At 43.2% G+C, this 12756-nt stretch overlaps 1 protein-coding gene across 1 annotated transcript in view; it reads right to left on the bottom strand.

Annotated features, from left to right (window-relative positions):
- Positions 1–12504, bottom strand: part of LOC111976630 (adenosine deaminase-like) — a 33116-nt gene extending 20612 nt beyond the window's left edge. Inside the window, exon 1 of the mRNA XM_024005616.2 lies at positions 12305–12504. Coding sequence (XP_023861384.1) covers positions 12305–12445 — 141 coding nt within the window. The 5' untranslated portion in view covers positions 12446–12504. The remainder of the gene's footprint in view (positions 1–12304) is intronic.
- Between the last annotated feature and the right edge of the window lie 252 nt (positions 12505–12756).

Below are 12756 nucleotides of genomic sequence, written 5' to 3'. Positions count from 1 at the left end.
GCCTTTATGGTAGAGTGGCCAGACGGAAGCCACTCCTCAGTAAAAGGCACATGACAGCCAGCTTGGAGATTGACAAAAGGAACCTAAAGGACTCTCAGACCATGAGAAACAAGATTCTCTGGTCTGATGGAACAAAGATTGAACTCTTTGGCCTGAATGCCAAGTGTCACGCCTGGAGGAAACCTGGCACCTTCCCTATGGTGAAGCATGATGGTGGCAGCATCATGCTGTGGAGATGTTTTTCAGCAGCAGGGACTGGGAGACTAGTCAGGATAGAGGGAAAGATGAATGGAACAAAGTACAGAGAAATCCTTGGTGAAAACCTGCTCCAGAGCGATGGTTCACCTTCCAACAGGACAACAACCCTAAACACACAGCCAAGGCAATGCAGGAGTGGCTTTGGGACAAGTCTCCGAATGTCCTTGAGTGGCCCTGCCAGAGCCCGCACTTGAACCTGATCGAACATCTCTGGAGAGACCTGAAAATAGCTGGCAAGTGACGCTCCCCATCCAACCTGACAGATCTTGAGAGGATCTGCAGAGAAGAATGGGAGAAATACCCAAAATACAGGTGTGCCAAGCATGTAGCGTCATACCCAAGAAGACTCAACGCTGTAGTCACTGCCAAAGGTGCTTCAACAAAGTACTGAGTAAAGGGTCTGAGTACTTATGTAAATGTGATATTTCCATTTTTTTAATGCATTTGCAAAAAATAAAAAATAAACTGTTTTTGCTTTGTCATTATGGGGTATTGTTTGTAGATTGATGAGGGGGAAACAATATTTAATCCATTTCAGAATAAGGCTGTAACGTAACAAAATGTGGAAACGGTCAAGGGGTTTGAATACTTTTCGAATGCGCTGTAAATAAAAATGTGTCTCCAACAGGGTTACCTTTGGCACAGTATTGGCCTACAGTACGCAGGCTAAATCCTAACTAGTTGAACACAACAGCCATTTTTCTCTAGATGTCACCTTATGGAATATAGGGAAATAATCAGTTCCTGTGAAACATTTCAATCATGTGACAAACTCTTTCCACAGAGGGCCGAGTGTCTGCGGGTTTTCGCTCCTCCCTTGTACTTGATTGATGAATTAAGGTCACTAATTATTAAGAACTTCCCTCACCTGGTTGTCTAGGTCTTAATTAAAAGGAAAAACCCACAGACACTAGGCCATCCATGGAATGAGTTTGATTTACATTCTTTGAAAAAATGTAGAGCCTGTCTGAACACGCTATGACTAGGTAGACTTCACAGTGTACTACACACCCTAGTAAAACTGTCAGAGTACACCAAAAGGCCTTCATGAATTTACAGCAACAGCTGTAATCTTGTCTCACAGAGCCATTAGGTTTTGTGTTAGGCTTGAAACCTGAAACCTATCAGTCAATACACATGTATTATTCAATTTCCAGCACTAGAGTGGCTTAAATYCAAGACTGAGTATAATGCGGTTATTTACCACCAATGTGCTCCTCAGCTGTATAGAGGTTCCTATAATAAGGTTGTCAACAACCACTTTTCACACTGACAACATGTCCAGGGTGTAAGTCTCCCATGACTGTTACAGCATCTCTATTCAATACACTCCTCCATGCGTGTGAGCATGTGCCTGTGTACGTGTACATGCCTATGAGACAAAGAAACAGACGAAAGGATGAGTGAATATGTGCTTAGATAATGTGTAATGTGTATAATTTGAAGAATGAGTTATACATTACAGTGTTGAAGAAGACAGTGTCGAAATAACATTAGTGAGTTAAGAGTACAGATATGAGCAATATCAACAGGGACATACAGTTGTGGCCATATATATTGTCTCCCTTGCACTTTGCTGCATCTTTCAACTGMCAATTTGGCCCACTTCTAAGCAGCAAACTTCTCTAATTCTTCAATGTTTGAAGGGTGACCTCCACCAACTGCTGTTTTCAGATCTCGCCATAGGTTATGGATGTGATTCAGATCGGGCCACCCCAGAACCTCTTCTTGAACCATCCATGGGTGTTTTTTTTATGTGTGTTTGGGGTCGTTGTCCTGCTGGAAGACCCACAACCTTCAACGGAGACCCAGTTTTTGGACACTGGGTTGAACATTGGTCTCCAAAACACCTGATAATCTGCTGATTTCATGATGCCTTGCACATTTAAGGATCCCAGTACCAGAGGCAGAAAAATCAACCCCCACAGCATTAGAAAACCTCCCCCATTTAATTGTAGGGAGGGTGTTATTTTCATTGAATGCTAAATTTGGTTGTCAGTAAACACAGTGCTGATCTGTATTGCCAAAAAGCTCAACTTTTGTTTCACTGGTCCACAGAACATTTCCCCCGGGATTTAGGCTTGTTTGAGTGTGTTTTTGAGAAGTACAATCAGGCTATCTTTTGTCTTCTTCAGCAGTGGGGTCTTCCTATGTTTACCACAGACCAAATGAGCCATTCATACACTCTCCCTACAATCAAACATGGGGAGGTTTGATAATGCTGTTTCAAAGAGAGTACATTATGAAGATTGGAGAAGCAGTTTCTGCCTATAGTTATCCCCGATCACGCTAGGCGATATCCTGGCGACGTTGGCTAGCTAAGCTCACGCGCAGAAACATGTCCTCAGTCAAACGGTCYTCTCACGCCAAACTGCGCATGTGCAGGCCGTCAAATCAAAGGCACTCCTTCAATATAAAATATGTTTTCACTAAAACACTTTCACAAGGTTGAAGTAATAACATGTTCAACTACTTAAGACATTGGCTCCAATCTATCTTGTGCCTTTTTAGATTTAGATAAAATGAACAACTTAAGGAAGAATGTTTCACTTCTCAAACCCCAAACCCCGGCCTCATCTGCTTAGTCTGCTTCGCAAGCATTTCTGGAAATCTTGCGCCTGGTTTTAGAAACTCTGTGGCTGTTGGGTCACATTGCTGCCTCTGTCACTGGAGGTCTTGAATGTGTGCAGGATATCATGAACTCAGCAGATTATCAAGGTGTTTTGGAGTGCAATGTTCAGGAATTATTTAGGAAAAGTGCAAGGGTGACAATTTATTTGGCCTCAATTGTACATGCAATGGAAAAGATAGTTATTTATAATCTGTGTTCTTGCCGCTTACATAGATACAGGAACTGAAAGAAAATGTCTTTAACAACTTTATTTTGTTAGCTTGTGTAACAGGCGGCCATGGCAGTAACAGAATACACAATCAAGACTCATTAAACAACACAGCATGTTATGTAATGCACAGTATATGTTTATCTCACACGGATAGTTGACCTATGGTAGATAAGAGAAAAAGTGAATGTGTCAAGTCATTGTCCTGCCCCTTTCTTACGGTCTACCTCCTTACACAGTCAGTGTAACATAATAAAATGGACATACAGGGTGTCTATACACACACACACATTGGAGTTGTTCTACCTACATCTAATAATGGTATACTGTGAAAAACTATTGGTCACTAAATCTGGCGGGATGAAGGACCATGTAAAAAACTGTTGGTAGCTAAATCCTTCTAGAAGGACCATGTTGAAACGGTTGGCTGGTGTGCCCTCACCTTCTGAGCGGTCGGCTATGAATGGCCCCATATTGGTTTGGTTCTGCCCACTATAGTACTGTCTGGTCAGAACATGATGTTGAGGCCCATACTGAACACTTGGAAACAGCTATGTGTGTTGGCGACCATTTGAAGATGTTTATACACTACAATCACCAAAGGTATGTGGACACCTGCTCATCGAACAGCTCATTCCAAAGTCATGGGCATTAATATGCAGTTGGTCCCCCCTTTGCTGCTATAACACCACAAGTGTATTAGTGAGGTCGGGCACTGATGTTGGTCGATTAGGCCTGGCTCACAGTCGGCATTCCAAATCATCCCAAAGGTGTTCGATGGGGTTGGAAGCACAGAATCGTCTAGAATGTCATTGTATGCTGTAGCGTTAAAATGTCCCTTCACTGGAACTAAGGGGCCTAGCCTGAACCATGAAAAACAGTCCCAGACCATTATTACTCCTCCACCTAACTTTACATTTGGCACTATGCATGCAGGCAGGTAGCATTCTCCTGGCATCTGCCAAACCCAGATTCGTCCGTCGTACTGCCAGATGGTGAAGCGTGATTTATCACTCCAGAGAACGTGTTTCCACTGCTCCAGAATCCAATGGGCGGCAAGCTTTACACAACTCCAGCCGACGCTTGGCATTGAGCATGGTGATCTTAGGCTTGTGTGGCTGCTCGCCCATGGAAACCCATTTCATGAAGCTCCCTACAAACGGTTGTAGTGCGGATGTTGCTTCCAGAGGCAGTTTGGAACTTGGTAGTGAGCGTTGCAACCTGAGGACAGACGCTTCAGCACTCGGTGGTCCCATTCAGTGAGCTTGTGTGGCCTACCACTTCGCGGCTGAGCTGTTGTTGCTCGTAGGTGGCATCCTATGAAGGTGGCAGGTTGAAAGTCACTGAGCTCTTCAGTAAGGCCATTCTACTGTCAATGTTTGTCTATGGAGATTGCATGGCTGTGTGCTGGATTTTGATACACCTATCAGCAACGGGTGTGGCTGAAATAGCCAAATCCACCAATTTGAAGGGTTGTCCACATACTTTGGTATATGTATGATTGTGGTAAATCGAATGACTTGGAATCTTATTGTTGTGATTCTAGAAGACAAATATCTGCACACATGTAAACAGTATTAGTCAAAAGTTTGGACGCACCTACTCATTCAAGGGTTTTTCTTTATTTTTACTATTTTCTACATTGTAGAATAATACTGAAGACAAACTACGAAATAACACATCTGGAATCATGTACAAGTATTTTATATTTGAGATTCTTCGAAGTAGCCATCCTTTGACAACTTTGCACACTCTTGGCATTCTCTCAACCAGCTTTACCTGGAATGCTTTTCCAACCGTCTTGAAGGAGTTCTTACATATGCTGAGCACTTGTTGGCCGCTTTTCCAGCACTCTGCGCTCCAACTCATCCCAAACCATCTCAATTGGGTTAAGGTCAGGTGATTGTGGAGGCCAGATCTGATGAGGCACTCCATCACTCTCCTTCCTGGTCAATTAGCCCTTACACAGCCTGGAGGTGTGTTGAGTCATTGTCCTGTTGAAAAACAAATGATAGTGGGACTAAGCGCAAACCAGGTGGGATGGCGTATCGCTGCAGAATGTGCCTTGAATTCTAAATAAATCACTGACAGTGTCACCATCAAAGCACCCCCACACCATAACACCTCCATGCTTCACGGTGGGAACCACACACGCGGAGATCATCTGTAAACCTACTATGCGTCTCACAAAGACACAGCGGTTGGAACCAAAAATCTCAAATTTAGACTCATCAGACCAAAGGACAGATTTCCACCGGTCTAATGTCCATTGCTCGTGTTTCTTGGCCCAAGCAAGACTCTTCTTCTTCTTTTTGTCCTTTAGTAGTGGTTTCTTTGCAGCAATTTGACCATGAAGGCCTGACTCACAGTCTCCTCTGAACAATTGATGTTGAGATGTGTCTGTTACTTGAACTTCGTGAAGSATTTATTAGGCTGCAATTTCTGAGGCTGGTAACTCTAATGAATTTATCCTCTACAGCAGAGGTAAATCTGGGTCTTTCTTTCCTGTGGTTCTCATGAGAGCCGGTTTCAACTTTCAAAGTTCTTGAAATGTTCCAGATTGACCTTCATGTCTTAAAGTAATGATGGACTGTCGTTTCTCTTTGCTTATTTGAGCTGTTCTTGCCATAATACACCTACTCATTCACTCATTACCAAATAGGGCTATCTTCTGTATACCACCCCTACCTTGACACATCACAACTGATTGGCTCAAACGCATTAAGAAGGAAAGAAATTCCACAAATTAACTTTTAACAAGGCACACCTGTTCGTTTTAAATGGATTCCAGGTGACTACCCCATGAAGCTGGTTGAGAGAATGCCAAGACTGTGCAAAGCTGTAATCAAGGCAAAGGGTGTCTACTTGGAAGAATCTCAAATATAAAATACAATGTAGAAAATAGTAAAAATTAAGAAGAACCCTTGAATGASTAGGTGTGTCCAAACTTTTGACTGGTACTGTATGAATAAATGACAAACAGCATTACACTTACAACATGTTTATAAAGGGCTATAAACACAGCATCAACAAACATAAACATTCACTCTTGGAGAGAGAGAAACAAATTACTTGGATTGACAACCTCTCCCCCCAGCCTGGTGCGAGAATCTGCCATTTTATCAGATCTGGCAAGGTGCCACAGGGTCATAAATTACTCAGAGCATGAGCAAGCTCCAAGAACAGTCTGTGATGACTTTAGAAGATCATCCAAGGCAGCACAATAAACCCCCCCATTTAAAAAAAACTAGGCAAGTCAGTTAAGAACAAACTGTTATTTACAATGACAGCCTACGGTGGCCAAACCCAGACGATGCTGGGCAAATTGTGCGCCGCCCTATGGGACGACTCCCAATCACGGCCAGATGTGTTACAGCCTGGATAATAAAAGGCAACTATGGAAAAAGCTGAGGTAGCGTGTGCATGCAAAAGACTATGTTTATTAGGGGTGAAACGGTTCGTGTATTCTTATCGAACTGTTCGGTACAGTGTCCACGGTGCACGGTATGCACTGCGAACCGAACATTACATTAATCATATAGCTAGGAAAATATATACATATTTAATTGTAAWWWWWTWTTATTATTGCCTAAACCAATGGCGTATAAATTAACGTGGGAAAAATATCCACATAGTAATAAAGGTGTCTTAAAAAAAGAAAAACTTGTCTTGTAGCTGTATGCAGCTCCGCTCATTAGTTATTTCACTCCAGCGAGAAGAGAGCTGAGAGACCGTTGTAGCAGCAATTAGCTTATGAAGGAATTAGCAGTTAGCTAAATGCAAAGGAGCAACATAGCAAGCATTGAGAGCCAGAACAAGAAGACGCCCCAGTATCATTCAGGTCTGCCGTCTGGGAACATTTCGGTTTCCCTGTAAACTATAACGAGGATGGCCAARGAGTGGTGCATAAAACTTCTACAACATGTAGGCTCTGTTTATTTCCAATAGCCTATTTAAGTGACAATACGAGTAACATGACTACTCATTTACGCTGGCATCACCCTAAAGTGCCAATCGGTGGGACTTGGCGAAAAAAATTAAACGGCAACCAATCGGCAACCACTTCTCCCCAAATCAACGCAGCGATAGCAAAATTCATAGCGGCAGATATGAGACCCTTCCCTGTGGTAGAGAATGCGGGGTTCAGAAACATGTTTAAAGTGGCCGCGCTTCACTATTCCTTCCCGTACACATTAATACCTGCCTTGTACAAAAAAAACGAAAGAACATCTTGAGTTTCCCTTAAATCCCGTTAGGTTTGCTGCTCAGCCTACCTTAGTTATCCTAGCCCTGCCATWCCCAACCAATTAGAGCGGGCCATTTGGTTTCCATTGGGTGGTCGATTATTGTTACAATATTCGCTGGTGCGTGCGAGTACCTGTTTTTGTGCCATTGAGGATCGCGCAGATGACTACGGGTCTCGTCCCGTGTGTTAATCACTGTGCGCGTGTGTTATTTATTCGAGCCTACACAAAACAGCCCTTATTGTAAGTGTTTCTAAAATCCCCTATGGGAAAAATGAATAGTGGAAAAACGATTAGAACCATTTCCCTGTTTGCACACTGGGTTTTATTGGTACTATGACTCATACTGTGGTACTCTATTCCTTAAGTACACTATATGCTATGTAAAACCTCAGTAAGTGACTGACAAAATATATCAATAGAAAATGTAGACTATCTAGGCCAGTGGTACTCATTGCACAGCCCGCAGGCCGAGCCATTAATTTGTGGCTCGCTCTGATTTTCCTATTTTCCATTCATAATACATAACAATGATGTAATTTCAATTAAATGTGTTTAATGCAGGCCTGAATCACTTTGTTGAATATATCTATTGTTCCCTTGACGGCAGATAGATAGCAGTATAGCACAGCTGTTGAACATAAAGGCCGAAATAGAACACAACTGCTCAGCTACAGCGACTGACACATATCAGTTTGCTACTGGCTAATTTTGCAGTCTGGTCGACATGGATCGATTTATTGTAAAAAAGAAACATAAATGTATTGACAATGAAAATGAGGCGGAAGCTATGAACAAACAACCACCGGAGAACCAGGAAAATCAGGAAGATGGCGGCGGGGAAATGCAGCTAGCTAATGCAGCTAACGTAGCTAACGTGGCTAAGAGAAGGATACGGTCGATTCAAGAAGAACACAGAAAGTTCCAAGAGAAATGGACAGAAGTATTTTTTTGTACTGCATGATGGGACTAGCTCACTGTCTCATTTGCCAGAAGGCAGTCAATTGTTTTGAAGAAGCAAATTTAGAGAGTGACTGTCATGACTTCCACCAAAGGTGGCTCCTCTCCCTGTTCGGGCGGTCCTCGGCGGTCGTCGTCACCGGTCTACTAGCTGCCACTGATCCCTTTTTTCTTTCTGTTGGTTTTGTCTGATTGTTTTCACCTGTTGCTCATTAGTTTGTCTATTTAAACTTCTAGTGCTCGCTTGCTGTTGTGCGGGCTTATTCCTTACTGTCAGTGGTGCTGGTGMTTTTTTCGCCTGCYTATTATGTTCTTCCCTGTTTTGGAGACATARGTGTTCATTGGGCATTGCCTGTTTGTTTGGCTAGACTACGCGAAATAAAACGCATTTCTTTGAAATTTTGCTCTCTGCGCCTGACTCTACACCCACCACTCCTAGAAATACGTGACAGGGACATTTCCAGTCAAATCATGCCCACTTTGACAAAACATATCCGCCACAACGCAACCTCAGAAACAACCAAATAGCGCAACTCAAAGGACAACAACAAACGATGGACAGATCTAGCACTGTTGCAGAGAAAACGACAGAGGAAAAATAGGAGATTGCTTGGATACTCGCGAGAAACAAGAAGGCCTTCACAGATGTGGAGATAGTCAAATAATGTATATTGGCCTCAGCCGAAATATTGTATGCTGATTTCACAAACAAGGAAGCTATTTTAAAGCAAATTAAGGGACTGCAACTCTTAGACTCGACCATAACAAGACATGGGTGAAGACATCGGTAAGCAACTGATTACTGACATATCCCAGGCACCGTGTTTTAGTATTGCACTTGGCYAAAGCACTGATGTAAGTGACATTGCCCAATAATGTGCTTGGGTCCGCTTCTCTCAAAATGAGTCGTTCAGAGAGGAACTTTTATGTTTACTGCCTCTTCAGGGARAAACACGAGGAGAGGATATTCTGAAAGCCCGTGTTACATTTTTTTGCTGATAATAATATTGACTGGTCAAATCTGGCATCTGTGTGCAATGACAGCGCCCCAAACATGTGAGGGAAGGAGTAGGGACTCATGGGGCCTGATGAGAGAGAGGATATTCACAAATTTGATACGTTTTATTGTATCATTCATCATGAAGCACTTGTGGCTAAACTCAAAGATTGTGACTAACAGAATGTGATGCAGCAAGTCGTGTGCGTGGTGAACATTATTATTGCGAGGGCACTGAATCACCGGCAATTCCGTGAGTTGCTGGAGGAATACCAGACAGAATACGGCGACTTGATATTTCACAATGAGGTGAGATGGCTGTCTCGTGGCAGAGTTTTGGAAAGATTTCTCTCTTTCTCCTCCATCAAATCCGTGAATTTGTTGCAAGAAAAAGGAGAGAGGAACCAGAGTGGATGATCCACAGTTAATATTAAAGCTGGCTTTTTTAACTGACATCACCTGCCCCCTGAACACGGTGAATCTCCAGCTCCAAGGGAAAGCTAAAACTCCGGACAAAATGCTGCGTGTGGTCACAGCATTTCAAAATAAAATCACCACACTGTTCATACCTGACAGACAGATTGTTCATTTCCCAAAACTCAGAGTAGTCACCACATCCAACCCAGACATACCGCCACATTTTAGCTATGATGCATTTGTGCGTGTGTTGGAAGAGTTGAAGTTGGAGTTTGAGTCAAGATTCAAGGATATGATGGAGTACAAGGAGTTTTTCAACTTCATTGAGAACCCCTTTCATGTGCCAGTGGCATCTCTGACCCCAGTCATCACAGCCCTCGGTCCTGACCGTGCTGGCATAGAGAGTGAGATAGTGGAGCTGCAGGCAAATGACACATTGCAAGGTGAACTAAGATCAGGTGTTACCCACTTCTGAAGCAGTGTGTGCAAAAGGTACATTTTTTGTCAGCACTTATTTATGTGAAGCAAAATTTTCAACAATGTACATTGTGAAACAAAAACAGAGAAACAGACTGACCAATGTACACCTGGATTGCCTCACAAGGATAGCAACAACAGACTATACATTTAGAATGAATTCAGTCAACGAGCAGAAGGGACATTTTCGCTCATCCAACTACTGAGGTAACCCTTAATATGGGTCTTATACATGTGATGTAGCCTATTATATGTGTGTGTATGTAAAGTCGCTTTATCAGGACCCTGTCTTTCAAAGATAATCCGTAAAAATCCAAATAACTTCACAGATCTTCATTGTAAAGGGTTTAAACACTGTTTCCCATGCTTGTTCAATGAACCATAAACAATTAATGAACATGCACCTGTGGAACGGTCATTAAGACACTAACAGCTTACAGACGATAGGCAATTAAGGTCAGTTATGAAAACTTAGGACTCTAAAGAGGCCTTTCTACTGACTCTGAAAAACACCAAAAGAAAGATGCACAGGGTCCCTGCTCATCTGCGTGAATGTGCCTTAGGCATGCTGCAAGGAGGCTAGAGGACTGCAGATGTGGCCAGGGCAATAAATTGCAATGTCCGTACTGTGAGACGCCTAAGACAGGTAGACAGGACGGACAGCTGATCGTCCTCACAGTGGCAGACCACGTGTAACAACACCTGCACAGGATCGGTACATCCGAACATCACACCTGCGGGACAGGTACAGGGTGGCAACAACTGCCCGAGTTACACCAGGAACGCACAATCCCTCCATCAGTGCTCAGACTGCTCAGACTGAAGGAATGAGTGTTACACCGAGGCCTGTACTCTGGAGCGGGATCGATTTGGAGGTGGAGGGTCCATCATGGTCTGGGGCGGTGTCACAGCATCATCAGACTAAGCTTGTTGTCATTGCAGGCAATCTCAACGCTGTGCATTACAGGGAAGACATCCTCCTCCCTCATGTGGTACCCTTCCTGCAGGCTCATCCTGACATCACCCTCCAGCATGACAATGCCACCAGCCATACTACTCGTTCTGTGCGTGATTTCCTGCAAGACAGGAATGTCAGTGTTCTGCCATGGCCAGCAAAGAGCCCGGATCTCAATCCCATTGTGCACATCTGGGACTTGTGAGGGCTAGGGCCATTCACCCCAGAAATGTCCGGGAACTTGCAGGTGCCTTGGTGGAAGAGTGGGGTAACATCTCACAGCAAGAACTGGCACATCTGGTGCACAGTCCATGAGGAGGAGATGCACTGAAGTACTTAATGCAGCTGGTGGCCACACCAGATACTGACAGTTACTTTTGATTTTGACTCCCCCCCCTTTGTTCAGGGTCACATTCCATTTCTGTTAGTCACACGTCTGTGGAACTTGTTCAGTTTATGTCTTAGTTGTTGAATCTTGTTATGTTCATACAAATATTTACACATGTTACGTTTGCTGAAAATAACGCTTTTCTTTTTTTTACTGGGTTTATATATTTGTGATGCGCTGTAAATCAAATCAATTGCATGTGCTCTTTTGCTCCGAATTTGCTCTCAATTGATAATATTGCAAGAAAAAGTACAACAAATTTAAGTTCTGTGCCGGCCTCTGAATGATTGTCTCAACCCAAAGTGGTCCCCTTACAAAAAAAATGTGAGTAACACTGATCTAGGCTATGCATTCTCTATTTAACGTGTTGCTCGGCGAGGCTTGTGCAAATGAATAGGTTAAAAGCGCAAAGACGGCAGTTCTGCTGTAGTAGTAGACTGGGACTCCTTAAAAACATGCCACTTTGTCCGAAGTGATTTTCGTAGCAGTGTTAGGAAAGCATTGTCGCTAACCTTAACCTAATTCTCCCAACCTGCTGCGTGAGTTCTCCTAACCTGTAGACTACATTTCGTTTCTTCTAACCACGTGCATCCGGGGTTTTAGAGTCAAACAGATGAATAAACGACGTGAAACCTTACCATATAAACAAAGTAGCCGAGTGAACTGGTATATTTCCTCAATACAATAACGTGGTTGAGTAATACGAGTGAATCATTTACTGCAAAATTCGCTTTGCCTGATACATTATGTTCTTCATTTGTAACTTACCTTTGGTTTGTTAAATACTATTTGCTCAGTAAAGTGTTCTGCCATTGTGAAAGCTCTCCTGTGACTGCCGACGAATGTGAAACTGCTGATAGCACAGAATGAGRGGCGGGACTTCAAGTTTCTCCCGGTCAGGACTAGCATTTCCAATAATATAGGCAGACCTACATGGCTAGCGCGACACGCCTTAATCCAACCCACCACAACAGTGAGCACAGATGTGAATTCAACAGGTATTCCACGTTCCAGTCGGTATTGGCATAAACGCGCTCGTAAATCGAGTTTATCCACCTCTATACATCTATTAAGACCTATGGATACATTTCATGGTTACAATGTTTCCACGATGTGTTTCCACGATGGACCAGTAGAATAGTTGTGGTGTGTAGGATTAGCAGCACAGGTTAATCCTATGTTTAGAGGGTTAACAATGTCCTGATTAGGCCTATATCCTG

Source organism: Salvelinus sp. IW2-2015, linkage group LG17 (assembly GCF_002910315.2).
Source record: "Salvelinus sp. IW2-2015 linkage group LG17, ASM291031v2, whole genome shotgun sequence".
Lineage (NCBI taxonomy): Eukaryota > Metazoa > Chordata > Actinopteri > Salmoniformes > Salmonidae > Salvelinus > Salvelinus sp. IW2-2015.
Note: the sequence above shows the minus strand (reverse complement) of the source record. Positions and strands in the feature narration are given on the sequence as shown.